General features: G+C 38.9%; 1 protein-coding gene across 1 annotated transcript in view; it reads right to left on the bottom strand.

Annotated features, from left to right (window-relative positions):
* The window catches only part of ROBO2 (roundabout guidance receptor 2), a 474,965-nt gene that overhangs the window by 99,990 nt on the left and 359,803 nt on the right, over window positions 1–15,172 (bottom strand). Inside the window, exons 8-9 of the mRNA XM_086763780.1 lie at window positions 6,715–6,839; window positions 901–1,072 (exon numbers count right to left, since the gene is read on the bottom strand). Coding sequence (XP_086619906.1) covers window positions 901–1,072; window positions 6,715–6,839 — 297 coding nt within the window. The remainder of the gene's footprint in view (window positions 1–900; window positions 1,073–6,714; window positions 6,840–15,172) is intronic.

Genomic DNA, 15,172 nt, shown 5'->3' on the forward strand with positions numbered 1-15,172 from the left:
AAAGTCTGTCAGGAGATATTTAATGAGTCAGTTAAGATAAGGAATAATGATGCCGGGGAATGCCACAGTCTCCTCATATAAGAAGAATTCTGTTCTTTTCTTCACTAACATTAAAGGATTCAAACTGTTTTCTATCCACAATGGGATGAAGACAGGTATCAACAGAATTCCTGACATATGAAAAGGATTCACGTTTGTAGAATGAGTAAGGCAAATTTCAAGGCAGGATAAATTTCAAACCTAAAATTTTGAAATGGAAGGCATCGAGACAGATCATGTAGTGCTTTTCCTTTCCTGAAAACTCTTCTCTATCTACGTATTTCCATTGTTCTTTTCACCCCTAACCACACTGAGAAATTCGTAGAACACAGCTCTGAGGTAGGTGCCTTATTCACAGAGGGACTTAAGGGCTGCATGTTGTAGCTGTTCTAAACCAACAGTACTCCAGTAAATTCAAGGCAACTGTGTTGATTTAATTGAGCTAAGGACACATGCCTGAACTAGCTGTCTAAGATAATACTGAAGACTGATGGGAACTGAGCCTCATTCTTCTGCCTCCCAATTTACTACTTTAATCATGAACTTATTCATTCTTCACAATGTTTTTGGTTTTTTTTTGCAGTCCTGTCTTAGCTCTAGTAAACCAAGCAGCTTCCTTTCTCACTAACCCTATTCTAAGCCCATTTGTGCCTTGTTTACATAGTTAAGGAACCTCCAGAAAGCAAGCAAAAGGGAAATTCAATTTTGATGCCTTTTTATACCATAAAGAATTCCAGAGAGACCCTTTTCAATCAGATTTTCTGTTTATTTGTATGAATTATGTGATCTCATATGCCTTTGTTTACATTGCTCTTAAAATACTTTTGACAGGAAAAAACAATAGGAATTTCTAGAGCTCACCATCAGTAACTTCCAGTTGAGCCTTTGCTAAAATGCTTCCAGCAACCGTCAGTGCTTGACAAATGTAGTAGCCTGCGTCAGACCGCTGAATGTTGGTAATAGTGAGGTCTCCAGTTGGTGACACTGAATATCTGCTGTTGGGTTGGAGAGGCTGGTTTGGGAAGAGTAGATTCTGCAAAGACAATTCATGTCACATCAGTTCAAAACACAAAAGCACTACTTTACCTTCAGCTAGAGAGATGATGATTTTTCCTTAAAAGTACTATATATAAACTAGAAAAAAAAGTAAGCGTGGTTATGACTTTATGAACACATACAGCTAGCTTTCCCTGCCTTGGGCAACTTGCAGTTTAAATTAGAAACAGTCCTCTGACAGCACACTGTGGTGTGTAATAGCTGGCTGTATTGGTGAGGAGAAATTTTCCAACAATCACACTTGAGTGATTTGTGTTTGTGACACATTCATCTTCATTCTGAATGTAATTGTAATAATATACTTAGTTGGCTATCAAACCAGGAGGATGCAATACTACAGTAAACATTTGAAAACTAGCGGAAATGATTGAATCCTGGAGACTTGAGGGAGCATAGCACTATTGTTTGGCTGTGAATACATTCTGGGCAAAGTAGAAAGTAAGAGCATGGCACAGAAGGAAAGCTTGGAGGAAGATACAAACAGGTCATAAAGTAGGAAAAGCTGGCAGCATGAAAGCTTAAAGAAGAAGTAAAAGGAAATTAAAACTGAGATATACCAAAAGAGAAAAGCAGCATGGAGCCTTAAGGGTGAAGAGAAAGGATGTAAATCTGATGTGGAAAGCATTAACGATGAAAAAATAATTTCATGTAGGATAAGACATCAGTTAGCACAAAACAGGGAGATTAGCTTTTGTCTTTGGGCAGACTGGAGAAAAAAAGAGATGTCAGTAAGAATAACTGGAATGGATGTAGTAGTCATTGCATATGATGAAGGACTGAATGAATCAACAATACAGAAAAATACTATAGAGGTTTTACTGGTGAGGGCTGTGTTTTCAAAGAAAAAGTTATACCATCTGGCACAACTCTTGATGTGAATAGAAAAGAACAGGAAAAGGGAGGCAATATGAACAGAAAGGTCATCAGCATTGCCCAATGAGACAGAAAGGGGAACAGATTAAACAATAAATAAACAACAGCAATGCCAGGAAAATAGGGTCTGGCTTTTATGCCAACTCAACAAGCCTCTGTGAAAAATATAACTGTTTGCATCAGGAATATCCCAAAACACTGTTATCACGATGTGATAAGCCTTCAGTCATTACTGCAGCTCTGTATAGCTCTGCTGTGCTTTCTAATGACAACTCCCTACTAACTTTTAAAGTTCTCTATAGGGGCTAAAAAGAAAATCTATTAGTATAGATTAGGGTATAAAATTAATTTTCAGTAGCTCTGCTGCTTCTGCAGTAGACTTTAATAGTTTGAAAAAAAAATTATTTGGAACTGAAAAGCAATAAACTTGGATTTTAAAAAATTCTGCTTTGAAGTGAAACTCACACCTTTATCTCTCTAGTTTTGGCAATAAAAGGAGAGAGATGCTTTAAACAAGATTCAACGCTTCAAGTATCCTTACACTTGTATTAACCTACTAGGCTACTTGTCACCCAAGGGTGAGTCTTTCTCCTTACCTTCTTTCAATGTCAACATTCAAGAAATTTTTCAGAGCAAATTTTTCTTAAAAAAAAAAATCAATATGCACCCAGTAAACATGTCAGATCCAATAAGAAAAAAAAGTGTGACAATTCTGAAATAATTTCAGGCTACCGGGCTAAGTAGGTCTCAAGAAATTGTCCTGTTTTCTGAGTTGCCTTGAAACTTTCAGAATAACCTCTGCCTGGCACAGACACCTACTGAATGAGGAAATTACAAAAATATCACTAAATTTTATGAGAAAGCAGAGAATTTTGATATGGCTGAGCTTGAGTCCATTTATCACTCATTATGTAAAATGTAAAAAGAAACACAATGTAAAAGACAGTGCAAGGATTAAGCTCCTATTTCTTAAGAGGAAAAAGATCCAGAATCCTCTTTATCACTGCATTAGAAAGGGGAGGCTACCCTTCTTTTTATCTCCAGCATGGGCTTCTCTGTTCTGGAGTGGTACCATGTCCCAGTGAATATTCCACACATCAGGAGGAGTTCATCAGTCTCATGACTCCTCCCTTCCAAGATCAGATAACTATGAATTATAACTTGTCCTAAATTGGAGAATAACTCCTTTTAAGTGTTTTCACAATTTCACTGGTTTTAATTAGCTGTCGGATTGCTGATCTGGGCGCAACTGTGGCATGCTGGGTTGCAAACAGGGGTACCAGAGTCATCCCTGATATAATCAAATTTATCTCAAGGAAGAACTTAATCCAGAGAGTTTAAAGGTTACACACGCCCTGCCCTGGTGCATTTCACTGGGGGGCGGCTGTTAGGCTCTGGAGAAACGGCGGCCAAGTACAAAGTACCAGCTGTTTATGCACAAGCTGGCACAAAAAATGACTCGGGAGGCAACAGCTCCCCTCCTTTCCAGCTGTTTGTGCTCAGAAGCACAGGACTGAGAAACAGATTCACAATTAAAAATGCCCTACAATTACTAGACTGGGCTAACACGACTACATAACATTACTCTGAACACTAACAGTGGTGCTGCAAAGACTTCCTCAAGTAAAAGCAGAAGCAAGTGTTGTAAAGCCAAGCAACAACTTAAAGCCGGGCATGGAAAGGTGAATAATCTGGCCAAGACACCATCCTCCAGATTTGTATGCTGACATACAGTATGTGGAAACTCACCTATTCTAGGGCATCTCATTGCAAAATCTGTCAAGATGTATACTGAGATGGTAACACTAACGTGTTATTTCACTGACGCTTAGTTAAGATTAACGTGAGGTTGCAGTGAATCGCATTGAGCTATGCTTCAAGGTTTGATTATAAACCATGTAGGTATCAATTTTTATGTTGCATTTATTTGCCAAAAAAAAACATTCTAACCCTCAGGGATCTGTTTCTCAATATGGTAATTAATTTTGCAGGTTTGCAATTAAACAGCTTCAACATGATACAATCAGTAGGTAATAACATTCAATTAAAGACACAAGATGCATTTTCACCTTAAAATGTTTTTACCCTTGAAGTGATACCAATGGAAGAGGATAAAATAGAGTATTAACACTTTTCAATTACGCTAAACGACTTTAATCCTGCAAATGATGTCCTACTTTAATTAGAAGCTCTTCTCTTTATTACAGCATGATGGATGTCCACTTTATTAGATTCAAGTGTGACACTATAAGCTCACTTTACATAAACATTACCATGTTATTAAAATGCTCTACAAGGAAGGGGTTCGAAATGTTTGCTAGCACATAAGTACTTCCTGCTTTAATTTCAATATGCTATTCTACTTTCCCCTTGGAACAATGTTCACCTTTGTGAGACTCACAATACTGTGCTTTTCCAGGATGTGATTCATGGAGGCTAGATCTAAAGTTCTGCAAATAACACACCGGAGATTAAGCTTACTCTCTGTTGTGGTTTTGTTTAGTGTGGGGGGGCCTAAGGTGGTAGCTTCTGTAGGAAACTGCTAGAAGTCACTCCCCTTTGTTCAGTGGACTCGGCCGGGCCTATGGTGGACCCGCTGCTGGCCAAGGCCGAGCCGATTGGTAGCAGAATGTCCCATGATAATGCCTCTGCAATAATGTACTTAAGAAGGGGAAAACAGGAAAAAAAAAAAAAAAAGAGAAGAGGAGATGTGAAGAAGCTGAGCAGGGGCAAAGGTGCAAAGGGGGAGGCCTCCTCTGGCCTCTCGCCAGGCGGCCGACTGGGCCCGACTCAGCACAGCCCAGCTGCAAGAAGTGGAGAGGAGATGGGATGGATGATGTGAAGAGATTCTGAGAGGCATCTGCCAGCCTGTTGTGAAGAACTTTTCTTGTGAGAGGAATGGCTGCAAACACCAAGGTCAGTTCAGAAGGAGGGGGAGGAGTAATGCGGCTCCTGGCCAAGATTCCCCTGCAGCCTGTGGTGATAACCATGGTGGAGCGGGTTGTCCCCCTGCAGCCCATGGAGGTCCACGGAGGAGCAGAGATCCACCTGCAGCCCTTGAAGGACCCCACACCAGGGGAGGTGGAGGCCTGAAGGCAGCTGTGGCCCGTGGAGGGCCTGCTGGGACAGCCGTTCTGGAGAGACTGCACCCGTGGAAGAGATGACCCACGCCGGAGCAGTTTCACGAAGGACTGTGGCATATGGGTGGGACCCCACAACAGAGCAGGGGAGGAATGTGAGGAGTTCTTCCCTCGACCATGAAGCAGCGGTGTAAAACCACGCATGATGAACTGACCGCAACACCCATTCCCCCTTTCCCCCTGTGCCGCTCATGTGGGGAAGGTGGTAGAGATAATGTTAAGCTTGGGAAGAGGGAGGGGTGGAGGTGTTCTCTGTCTCATTATCCTACTGCTTTTAGTAATAAATGAATAGTTTTCCCCAAGTCGAGTCTGATTTTGCCCGTGACGGTAACTTTAAGGATTTCTCCCTGTCCTTATCTCAAACCTCGAGCCCTTTTTCTTATATTATCTCCCCCTATTGTCTCAGAGGGTGGGGGGAGTGAGAGAGAGACTGCGTAGTCTGGTCCCGATCAGGGCTGAACTACAACACTCTCACACAAGCTTACACTCATAAGATAGTAGTCTTGTATCTTTGCAAGCCACAAACACAACAGAGCACAAAATGCCATCAGCCTTGGTCCTGTCATTTTGGACCAGTTATCTGACCTCGTGAGGTGAAGCAGAAGTAGGTGGGGTAGAGCGGGAGACCTGCAGTTCAGTTCTTTCTTCACTTTTTAACTAAGCTGGTATGCACAATGCCTCCAGATTAGACAAAAGGCACATCTGCGCTGCACAGCAGTGTGGATACTTGAGTTAACTGAGGTACCGCTGTATGGGAAAAAGAGGCACAGGGCTCTGAAAAGACTAATTTAGCCAATGGAGAGTGGTACGCAGTATAGATCCATAGACAGACGTAGCCATGACAGGTTTCATCAGGGAGCTGCAGAAGGCATTGTCCTTGGGCATCCATTTGCCCTGTTTAATCTGACTTCTGCTGTAACATAGTACCAATACAGCAACAGCAGTAAAAAAATGTTATGGCAGGATATTCAAATATTAAGCTATGGAAGTTAGTATTGGCTAACTTCCAGTGATGGTAACACTGACTGCTACATCAGAAATTTTGCTTTCCGAAAATGACAGTAAGGATTAGGAAAATATTTCCAGAACCAGATTTGGAAATTTCCTGAGGCAATTTTACTGCAGAAAGCAGCCACTTGTTCAAAAACTCTATCTGTATGCACTATGAGAATATGCCAATGCAAATCACCTTGCTAGATATATATCTGCTTGATCATGTCTAGACAGGTTGTGAACTGTAATTACTGACTCTGATTAGTTAAAAATTGAGTCATACCTTTTTTATCTACTATGTTTGTCTCACCCACCTGTTTGTTGGGGGCTTCAGATTGAAAAGTCTTTAAGATATATAGTATTTCTTTCTATACTTTTATACAGCACCTAGCAGAAGTTTAATCAACTTAAATGGTCTTTGAGTTCTTCATAATATTAGTATTTAAAAAAAGAGCAACTAAAATGTCAGTAAACAATAGCGACAGCTTAAAAGACAAATTCCTGTGAAAGATTAAAATGATCTGTGAAAGGTAATACAAATAATATTCCTACATATTCAACAACGTAACTATTTAGAAAAATTTGAAAGACTTGTAGAATGCTTATATCTTACCTGGCTTCCTTCTTTTTGCCAGAAAACAGCTGGCTGGGGATTTCCTTTAGTTTCACAAGGAAAAGTCACCGTTCGACCCTGGGCTACAATCTGGTCACGCGGTCTCACCACAAACTGTGGGGGAGCTATAATGTAAGAAAAACCATGGTGTAAATTTAGGATATTTTGCAAGGGGGAGATGAGGAATATTGAAGGAAAGAGACAACATTATGGAGATTTGTTTTATGACCAGAGGACATAACACCAGAGACATTAATTAGTATAGACAGAACTAATATATAAACGAAAACAACAGCAACAAAAAGAGCAGCAATATCGGTATGTGATATCCCCAGTTGTAAAAAAAAAGAAAAGAAACATTACAACCATACATGCTAGTGTAAATTCTGATGACAACAAATGCTAAAGAGCAGCAGTCAAATGCTTATGATGCCAGCTCTGGATGTATTCCGTCTTTCATCCGGGCAGATACCAGCACTCTCATACCCTCTTCGCTTCACAGATCTTGTTGTTATGCTGAAGCTATTGTGTATTGCAAGGTATGAATTAGGATACACAGACTGCCTTTTTCAGTCTGCCCCTCTAGACTTTTAAAAATGATTGAGAAAGGAGAGGAAGGTCTGGATGACAACAGAAGGACAGAAGTTCAAGAGCTCCCTCACTTCTCTTAGGGTTTGTGTGGTCAAGAAGGGTGCGAAGGAAGACTTGCTGTAAAAAGAATGGTTGCTAAAACAACACAAACTTGGGAGATTCAGATTTCAGCTTGTGTAAAGGCAAGAAAGAAGCAACAGTTGAAGAGTTAGTGGGTAGCAGTGAGTGGTGAGGAAGGAGGAATAGATATTCCAGGAGATCAGGAAAAGACAAGGAAAAGAAAAAAGGAGAAAGTGGAGTTAAAAGAAGAAAGAAGAACGAGGATTGGCTATGTTTCCAGGTAGATGGCATTAACAGTGTTCAGAAGCACAGCCAGAAGTGAACAATTTCTAAAAGAGCGGTGTCTGGGGATATTGATGGAGAATAGAGAGTCAATGTTTAGTGGGAATAAGAAGGGAGAGAAAAAGTGTCAACGTGCAGAAGGAAAATGGAGAAGAAGCAGTGTTGGAAGATTTCTCAAATCTTGAAAAAACTTGACATAAACAACTATGTTGAGCGTGATTTGATAAAGCAAATTACTTTTCTATGCATGACATGCAAACCTTCCAATCTTAGTTCAACACTGGAAGTCACTAGAATTGGATTTACAGGGATTTGGCATATCTTAAAAATGTAAGCACCATCTCCAAATATTGTCATCAAAAGACTAGCTAACTTTTGGGGCAGGTTGAAGATGGGGACAAAATAAGAATAAAAAAATTCAATTAATTTTCTTCTATTCCACTATTGGCTTGGTGGTTGTGGAGAGGGATGGTTTAGGAGCACTAAGCTTTTAGGTAAACAGAATTTAAGTGTTTTAGAAAACCATATTTTCACCATTATAATTACAAACTATTTAATTAAGCACGAAGAGCAATCAAGACCCAGCTTCCGATCACACCTGCTGACAGCAGAGACGCAAATCTGCTAACTGCATCAAAACGTATGCAGATTTGATTTTTTTTAAATACACTTTACAGTTATCTCACGAGGTATTTCCCGCAGCTTTACAGATCAGCAGGAGTCTAAAGTGCACCATCGAATAGCAGTGGTTTAATGCATTCTTAAATCAAGAACTGCAAAGCACTTAATAGACATGAAACTCCACCAATTTAGAAGGCAGAGGGTGAGGACAATGCAAGGAGTCTTCCTTCTGCCTCACACTCCTAAGCACAGGTTCTGAACTCTCTGGAGAGAGCTGTCCACCTCTTCCCTGGGCCTCAGCAGGTGTTAGTCTTCTGAAAGGGCAGGGACAAAGGGCTAGGTGCCCTGCTGCTGCCCATTTATCCATATGTTTTGAGGTTTCTATAAGAGCATAGATGTTGCTACACATACTCTAGAATACAAACTCATCCTGCAGTATTCCTAAAGTGCTGGACTGCAGCAAGTTACTTGGTTTTCCCTCGTCTCGGTTTACCTAGCTTATCTGTACGCAATCCCTACAGGTGTCAGAAAGCAGTAATGTGGTAATCAGCACGTGTTTGTTCATTCAGTCATATGGGAAGGGAAAGGGAGAAAGACCTTTAAGTTGTGAATTAGAAACTTGCATTCCTATAGGCACACCTTACACTAAGGTATCCCTACAGTTCTGACCACACACTTAATAACCGTCACTGAATCAGTTCAGTGTTTTCTGCTCAGCCATAGAAGTTCATTGCTCAGCATATCAACACAGAATCAAGCACAGAATGCAAGCTCAGGCAGAAGGGAGAGCAGAAAAACTCTAACCTCTTCAGGTGTTACATCTGCATTTGACAGGACCTATGCATGAGTCCTATGTCTATGCTGTGTCATGGGTGGCCTCAAGACCATCTCATACATCGTACCTAAGCATGGTCAATGCCTAAGAAGATCACTTTGTAGGCACACATGGTGCACTGGGGGTATGTTATGCAGATGGTGCTCTGAGACAGCTCAACAGAAGGAAGAAGGGTATGGCATTTCCATGAGACTATCTTTCAAATCACATAATTGAATAAATGCAAGGTGATAAGTTTAAAGGTTCCTCTGAAACATTCTCAACACACATAAGGCTGTACTGTAAATCAGTAATTCAAAGCTCTAAGCATCTGTAATAGCACTGAACTTGGTGTAGTGAACTTTCCAAGGACCAAAGTAAGGTAATTTGGTAGTTAAGGAACAGTTGGAGCTAAACATCCTAGTTTCTAGTTTTTTACCTACCCCTAAATTTGAACATCTCTCACTTTCCTGAGAGCAGAACACGGATCCTTTCCTTTGCAAAAATGAACAAGAAAAAGAAGCAGGAATTAAAGCTGTAGCTCAGTTCAGATAATCCAAATGATGTGGACTGACCCTGTTCTGTTCTCTCCCTGCCACATGCTAAGTCCTCTCCAGCATTTGCAATACTAGACGAACAGAAGATCTGTGGCCCCATAGCTACTAGTTTAGACTTTCTAAAGACTCCAATAAAGAATGATGTAAGGTTATGCAAGGATTTATTTTGTATCTTTTCCCTGCAGCTGTAATTACTAGAAATTCACTATAAAAATAAATAAATGAGTCAGAGCTTTTATTTAAATATAATCTCTTGATCTCACAAGGAGTGGACTTTCATTGGTTACTAAGTTAACTAGAACACAAAACCAAGTCCTTCAGCCAAACTATGTAGTATCATAATTGTAAAGCATATGAAAAATGTAATTTTGCAAAAATAAAACCTTGTATATGGTTTTTTAATTTATTCAAAGTTGGGGTTCTGTAATGAAGGAAACCCCTATTTTGTCCCAGTTTGTTGTCCTATTCAGCTATAGCTCTGTTTATAGAGAGATTCTGATAAAAATGACCTTGTTTACAGTATTTAAACAATGTTTTCACCATATCAGTTTTATCTATCAATTTCCAGTTGAATAATGCAAATTGACAACTGAAAGTGACAGCTAATAATTGCAGGAGTAATTCTTGGTCAATTATAACTACCAAAGCAGTAAGACTGCCATTATCTCCAGAGAATGCAGCGCAACCTTACTCAGAGACAGCAAGGCTTCTTTGACAGAATAAGCACTTGGGCTCTTCAATTTTCCTAAAAACAGAGCTTGTTATCTTCATATATAGATGTTGTTTATAAAGATAGGTAAATATTATTACTCCCATTTTGCAGAAAGGTTAACTGAGATCATGACTTCCTCAAAGCCTAGCTTCAATGGAACACTGGACAAAACCTAATTCAAGTAATTATCGCTTCTCTCAAAGCCGGTGAATTTTTAAAACATTCTGAAAAGATACAGTTAGAGAAATAACAGCAGGCTTGATATGCCTCAGCTGTTAAAGTTACATAGTACTTTAATGCCTAATTCAAGCTAAACATTAAGGTTATTAGAAGAAACTGTTGAAAAAACTGTTATGAAGCAGCAAACTGAGTGTTGTGCCTATCAAACTATTACCGTTTACTGTTTCAGATGTAACATCAACTGGATTGGAATAAAGAGTGGAAAAACTCTTGCCTAATTGACATTTGAAAGTCAAAGGCAATGGCTCTAAAAGGAAATATACTGCTTGGATTCCAGGGGACCAGACAAAATACGAAAAAAGAACAATTAAGACTACTGATCTATTGAAAGTGCTTTTCTTTCTTTCTTTTTTTTTTTTTTTTTTTTTTTAGAAATTTAAACAGTACACAGTAAATTAGATTTGATTTTGGACAAATTATGCTTTGATACTGCATTCAGCAAGCGCTGGCTTCAATCAATGTCACACTAAAGCTATGTTATGCTAATAGCCGCTGGTAAGGCTGAGCGGGATGATATGGAAATCAGATGGTTGAACATGAATAGAAAGCATAGGCCATGTACAAGGGGGCTTTCAGATGAGGGGATGAGGGGACCCTAAGGTTAATCACATCATGTTCAGAACTGTTTTTATAGCACTGAGTGGCATTCTACTGCAAGAATTAAAATGGAGATAGAAAAGCACGAACAGTAGTGAGCATTAGTTATGTTGTTCAAAACGGGGAAAGAGCATTCTGTTGCACTCTTTCTAGACATCATTTTGTGCATGACTGAAAGGATCTTCTATTCTATTAATAAATGTATATAAAGGTAGCCTCTGCTTAGGTGTTAAAGAGCTTTAGAAAAAAGAAGAAGAAACAAATACTGGAAATAATCTCAAAGGAATTTCTCAGCTCTTCTCCAATCTTAATAGTTCGAAGAATCTCTAATCTGATGGGATGGATTGTATTCATTTCTTTCCCAGTAGTGTTACTGAATAGTAAAGGTTACACTGAGTCACCAGGAGCTGATAAAGAGAAGTACTGAAGCTGATGTAGAGAAGCTTGACTGAGATAGTGAATTCGTCCCTCCTAGGTGAACTCTGGTCACCTGATAAGAAACATGGCAGAAGACTCAGAAGGGGACAGGAAAATTACCATAGGAAAATTTGAATTTACAGCTAAAAGTACACTGAACCCATCTCAAGTACAAGCAATGTTTTCTTCAAGTGACAGTTTTCTAAGCTGATCTTGTGATTTGTGGTTCACATTGAATTCAATGATGCTAAGAGAATTTTATTATCATGGCTTGCTCACAGCACCTCCCTCAGCCCACATGCTCTGGGGTGCATCCATTATATTGCCGTGATTTTAATTAAAAGTAGATATTGTAGCAAGTTTTAGTCCAGTATTGCTAACACAAGTAGAAATGGAATTGTAACCACAGCAACTAATATCAGTGGGATTTTTGTTGTTCTTTGGGTTTTTTCTAAACATCTTCAATTACCTAAGATAGTCACTATGAGACCAAACTTATTTTACATAACCCAAACGATTTTCAGATAATGAAAACTTCACTAATCTCTTAATTATATGTACTTAGATAAAATGTCCTCACATATCATGGCATATGAGGCTTTATTCAAAGATCATTGAAGTTGGTAAAAATTCTCCTATTGGCTTAGGATGGGTCTTTGGAGCAGACCCATTGAAAAAATAATATATTACATGAAAAGAGTGATAGCAACAAATATTAAAGGGCTTAAATTACATATTTGACAACCTTTAATTGCAACTAACTTCACTTGGTAGTGAACTGCAAATGAAATTCATCATGAAGTTTACTTAGGCAAGCTAAGTGATAAAGATGAGTGTGTCATTTTAAACTGGAAGTGTTTATTGTCCATAAACATATTTCTGTGACTGGTTCAAAGGGGGTGAGGGGAAAGATGCTGACTTGTAAATGTTCTAAGCAAAACTCAGATAATGTTCACTGATAGGGAAAAAGTTTTGAGGAACAAGCAGCAACATACTGGCTGGTGAAGCACAGAGATTCTTTAAGACTTAGCTCTGCTTCCAGCAGGGAAGAGACAGCAGACCAACCTAATATTCCCATCTGCAGTCTTTTTCAGCATTGTACATTTGCAGCAACAAATTAATTTCATAATAAACCTTTGAACAATCAAAGTTACACCTGGTACAATACTCAGTAGCTCTGCCTAGAAGTAAGAGAGTCAGTTAGAATGATAAGATAATGGTGCCTTCCCCAAACTGTCTTCTAACTTCTGGAACACCATCAACACCACCATCTTCTTTTGCAAAGCCCTCAAAGACTTGAAACTGGATATCTCGGTGCTCATCTCAAACCCTTACCACAGTGACAATATTCATGTGGCCACTTAGCTGACCTTTGATACGTGTTCATACTTCAAGAGACCAAACTGTTCCAGTCTTACCAAATACAGATCAAGAGACTTGCCTCTAAGATTTTTACACAGAGAATAGCAAAAGCCCCCAGAGCTCCATCTGAAGCATTACATACTTTGAAAAGGGAAGTAACCCTTGACATAATCTATGGAGTAGGACTACTTATTTGTAGGATTGTTTTGCTGGTTCCATCTGGCTTAGATAATAGTTGAAGGCAGTACAGGTATTCTTGAAATAAAAGAATGATTCCCCACCTTTGTGTGTTGTTGGTTAAATCTGTCTAGAAGGTCTGGTAGATACTGGACTTTTGGATGCTTTTGTGACACAAATATAAAAGAAAAGTGTAAGATCCTACTTATATACCTTCATGTAGCAACATTTGCCCTTTGCATGGCATGAGCAGCCAAAAAATGTAGATAAGAAAGTCTAGGCGTTTTGAAAGACGGTTTGTGAGGCTAATATTGTTGATGAAGTAAATAGAGGAAACCAGAAAATATTTCCAGTCTCAAACACTAGAAACCTAGGCTGAGTCATCAGGTCTTTCCTCAGAAGTTAAGATCTTAATGGGTACTGAAAGCGATGTGTGGTTCTTAGCTCACAAAGTTATTAGTGAACTATTAGCTATGATTATATGATAAATCAAGGGTGCAGCCTCTGACACAGGAGCCATTACAGAAGCCTGAAAGGATGACAACTTAGGCCTGTTACTAATTCAGATATTTCTTATCAAGGATAAACTAATGGAAGCTTAGGATGGTCATTTTCTTTAAAGCAAAAGGACTTCTCAATCTTACGGTGTGCTCCAGTGACTAGGTGTGCTCACAGACCAGGAAGTAACTTTTTAGAATTTCTGATTGAATTGCCTGTGAAATGAGTTTCCTTTTTATCTCTGCCATGAGTATCACGTTAGCACAGGAATTGATACCTATGCCCTAGTCTGTATGAGTACAGTTGGACTTTGAAAGAAGTGCATAGATCTCCTTTTGTGGACATTTTGTTTTTTCTTTAACTATAATATCTTCCTTGTTCTTCCAGAGTGTTCTCTTTCTTCCATGATTTCTCCTTCAGGTGGATGTTTCTGTCAATAAAAACAAGGAATGTATACATTGTGGAGATAACAAGTGATTCATGAAGCCCCTCACTAGACCTGTGATATTATTTTAAAATGACACAGGTGGAGGTGGCAAAGCAGAAACTTGGTTTGGATTCTTCTGAAAAGCAGCTTCCCAAAACCTAGGAGAGTATATATAATCCATAGGTCAGATACTGTCTTTAACATTGACACTGCTTCAAAATCAATTCTCATGTGTCCTGCACCAATAGATCAAATACACAAAATTAGAACAGGGGACAAGTGGGTAAAACTTTTAGCAGACTGAATGAAAGGAAGCACTCGGTGAGAGGAATCAGGCTACAACGGAACAGAGGTAGAGAGCAGGGGGAAGCAAGGTCTCAGCAAGATTATTGCCAGGATCAATTCTGCTGTAAGTGTTCTTCACACTGCTTCTGTCTCATGGAAAGTGAGAAATTCCTTTTGTTTTGTTTGCTGTTTTCAGATGAGCCAACACAACAGTGTGAAGAGATCATACTTCAATCATTTGAGAATGTTAAACCTTCCTTCATACCTGGACTAATTGTTCTGATCTTAAATTTAAATTCAGGTTCTGAATTTCACATATAACAACATTTTTATCCTTCTGTTGTTCTGAAACACTGAAGTAGATAATCTCTGAAAGCATGGAAGCATAAGCATTTTTTTTTCTTTCTTTGCAAGAGGTGAAAGAACTCTAGAGAATCAATAAAAAACGCTGTCCTATATATTTTGACACATAAATCTCTTTTATCCTTGGATAACCTAAAAGAAAGAAGTGGGATAAATAAGCATGCTGAAAAAAAGATATGTGAAATAAAAAGTAATAAAAAAGCAGAATTTGTTTATATTTAAAGTCTTCCTGCTGATTTCAATTAACATAACTGACAAATATGCATTTATCATTTTTATAACAAAAGTTGAAGCAAAAAAAAAAACCCCAGAAAACTCCCAAGGAAAAAAAACACTGCTACTTTTCTACCTTCTTATCTAAGACTAATGTCAGTGAAACAAAAGTACAAGAACAATTATTTAAAAATCCAGCTCTGTCTCCTATATAGCAGAAAAGAAAGGCATCTACTTTCCAA

The sequence above is a fragment of the Chlamydotis macqueenii genome, chromosome 1, assembly GCF_036417535.1.
Source record: "Chlamydotis macqueenii isolate bChlMac1 chromosome 1, bChlMac1.mat, whole genome shotgun sequence".
Classification (NCBI taxonomy): Eukaryota; Metazoa; Chordata; class Aves; order Otidiformes; family Otididae; genus Chlamydotis; species Chlamydotis macqueenii.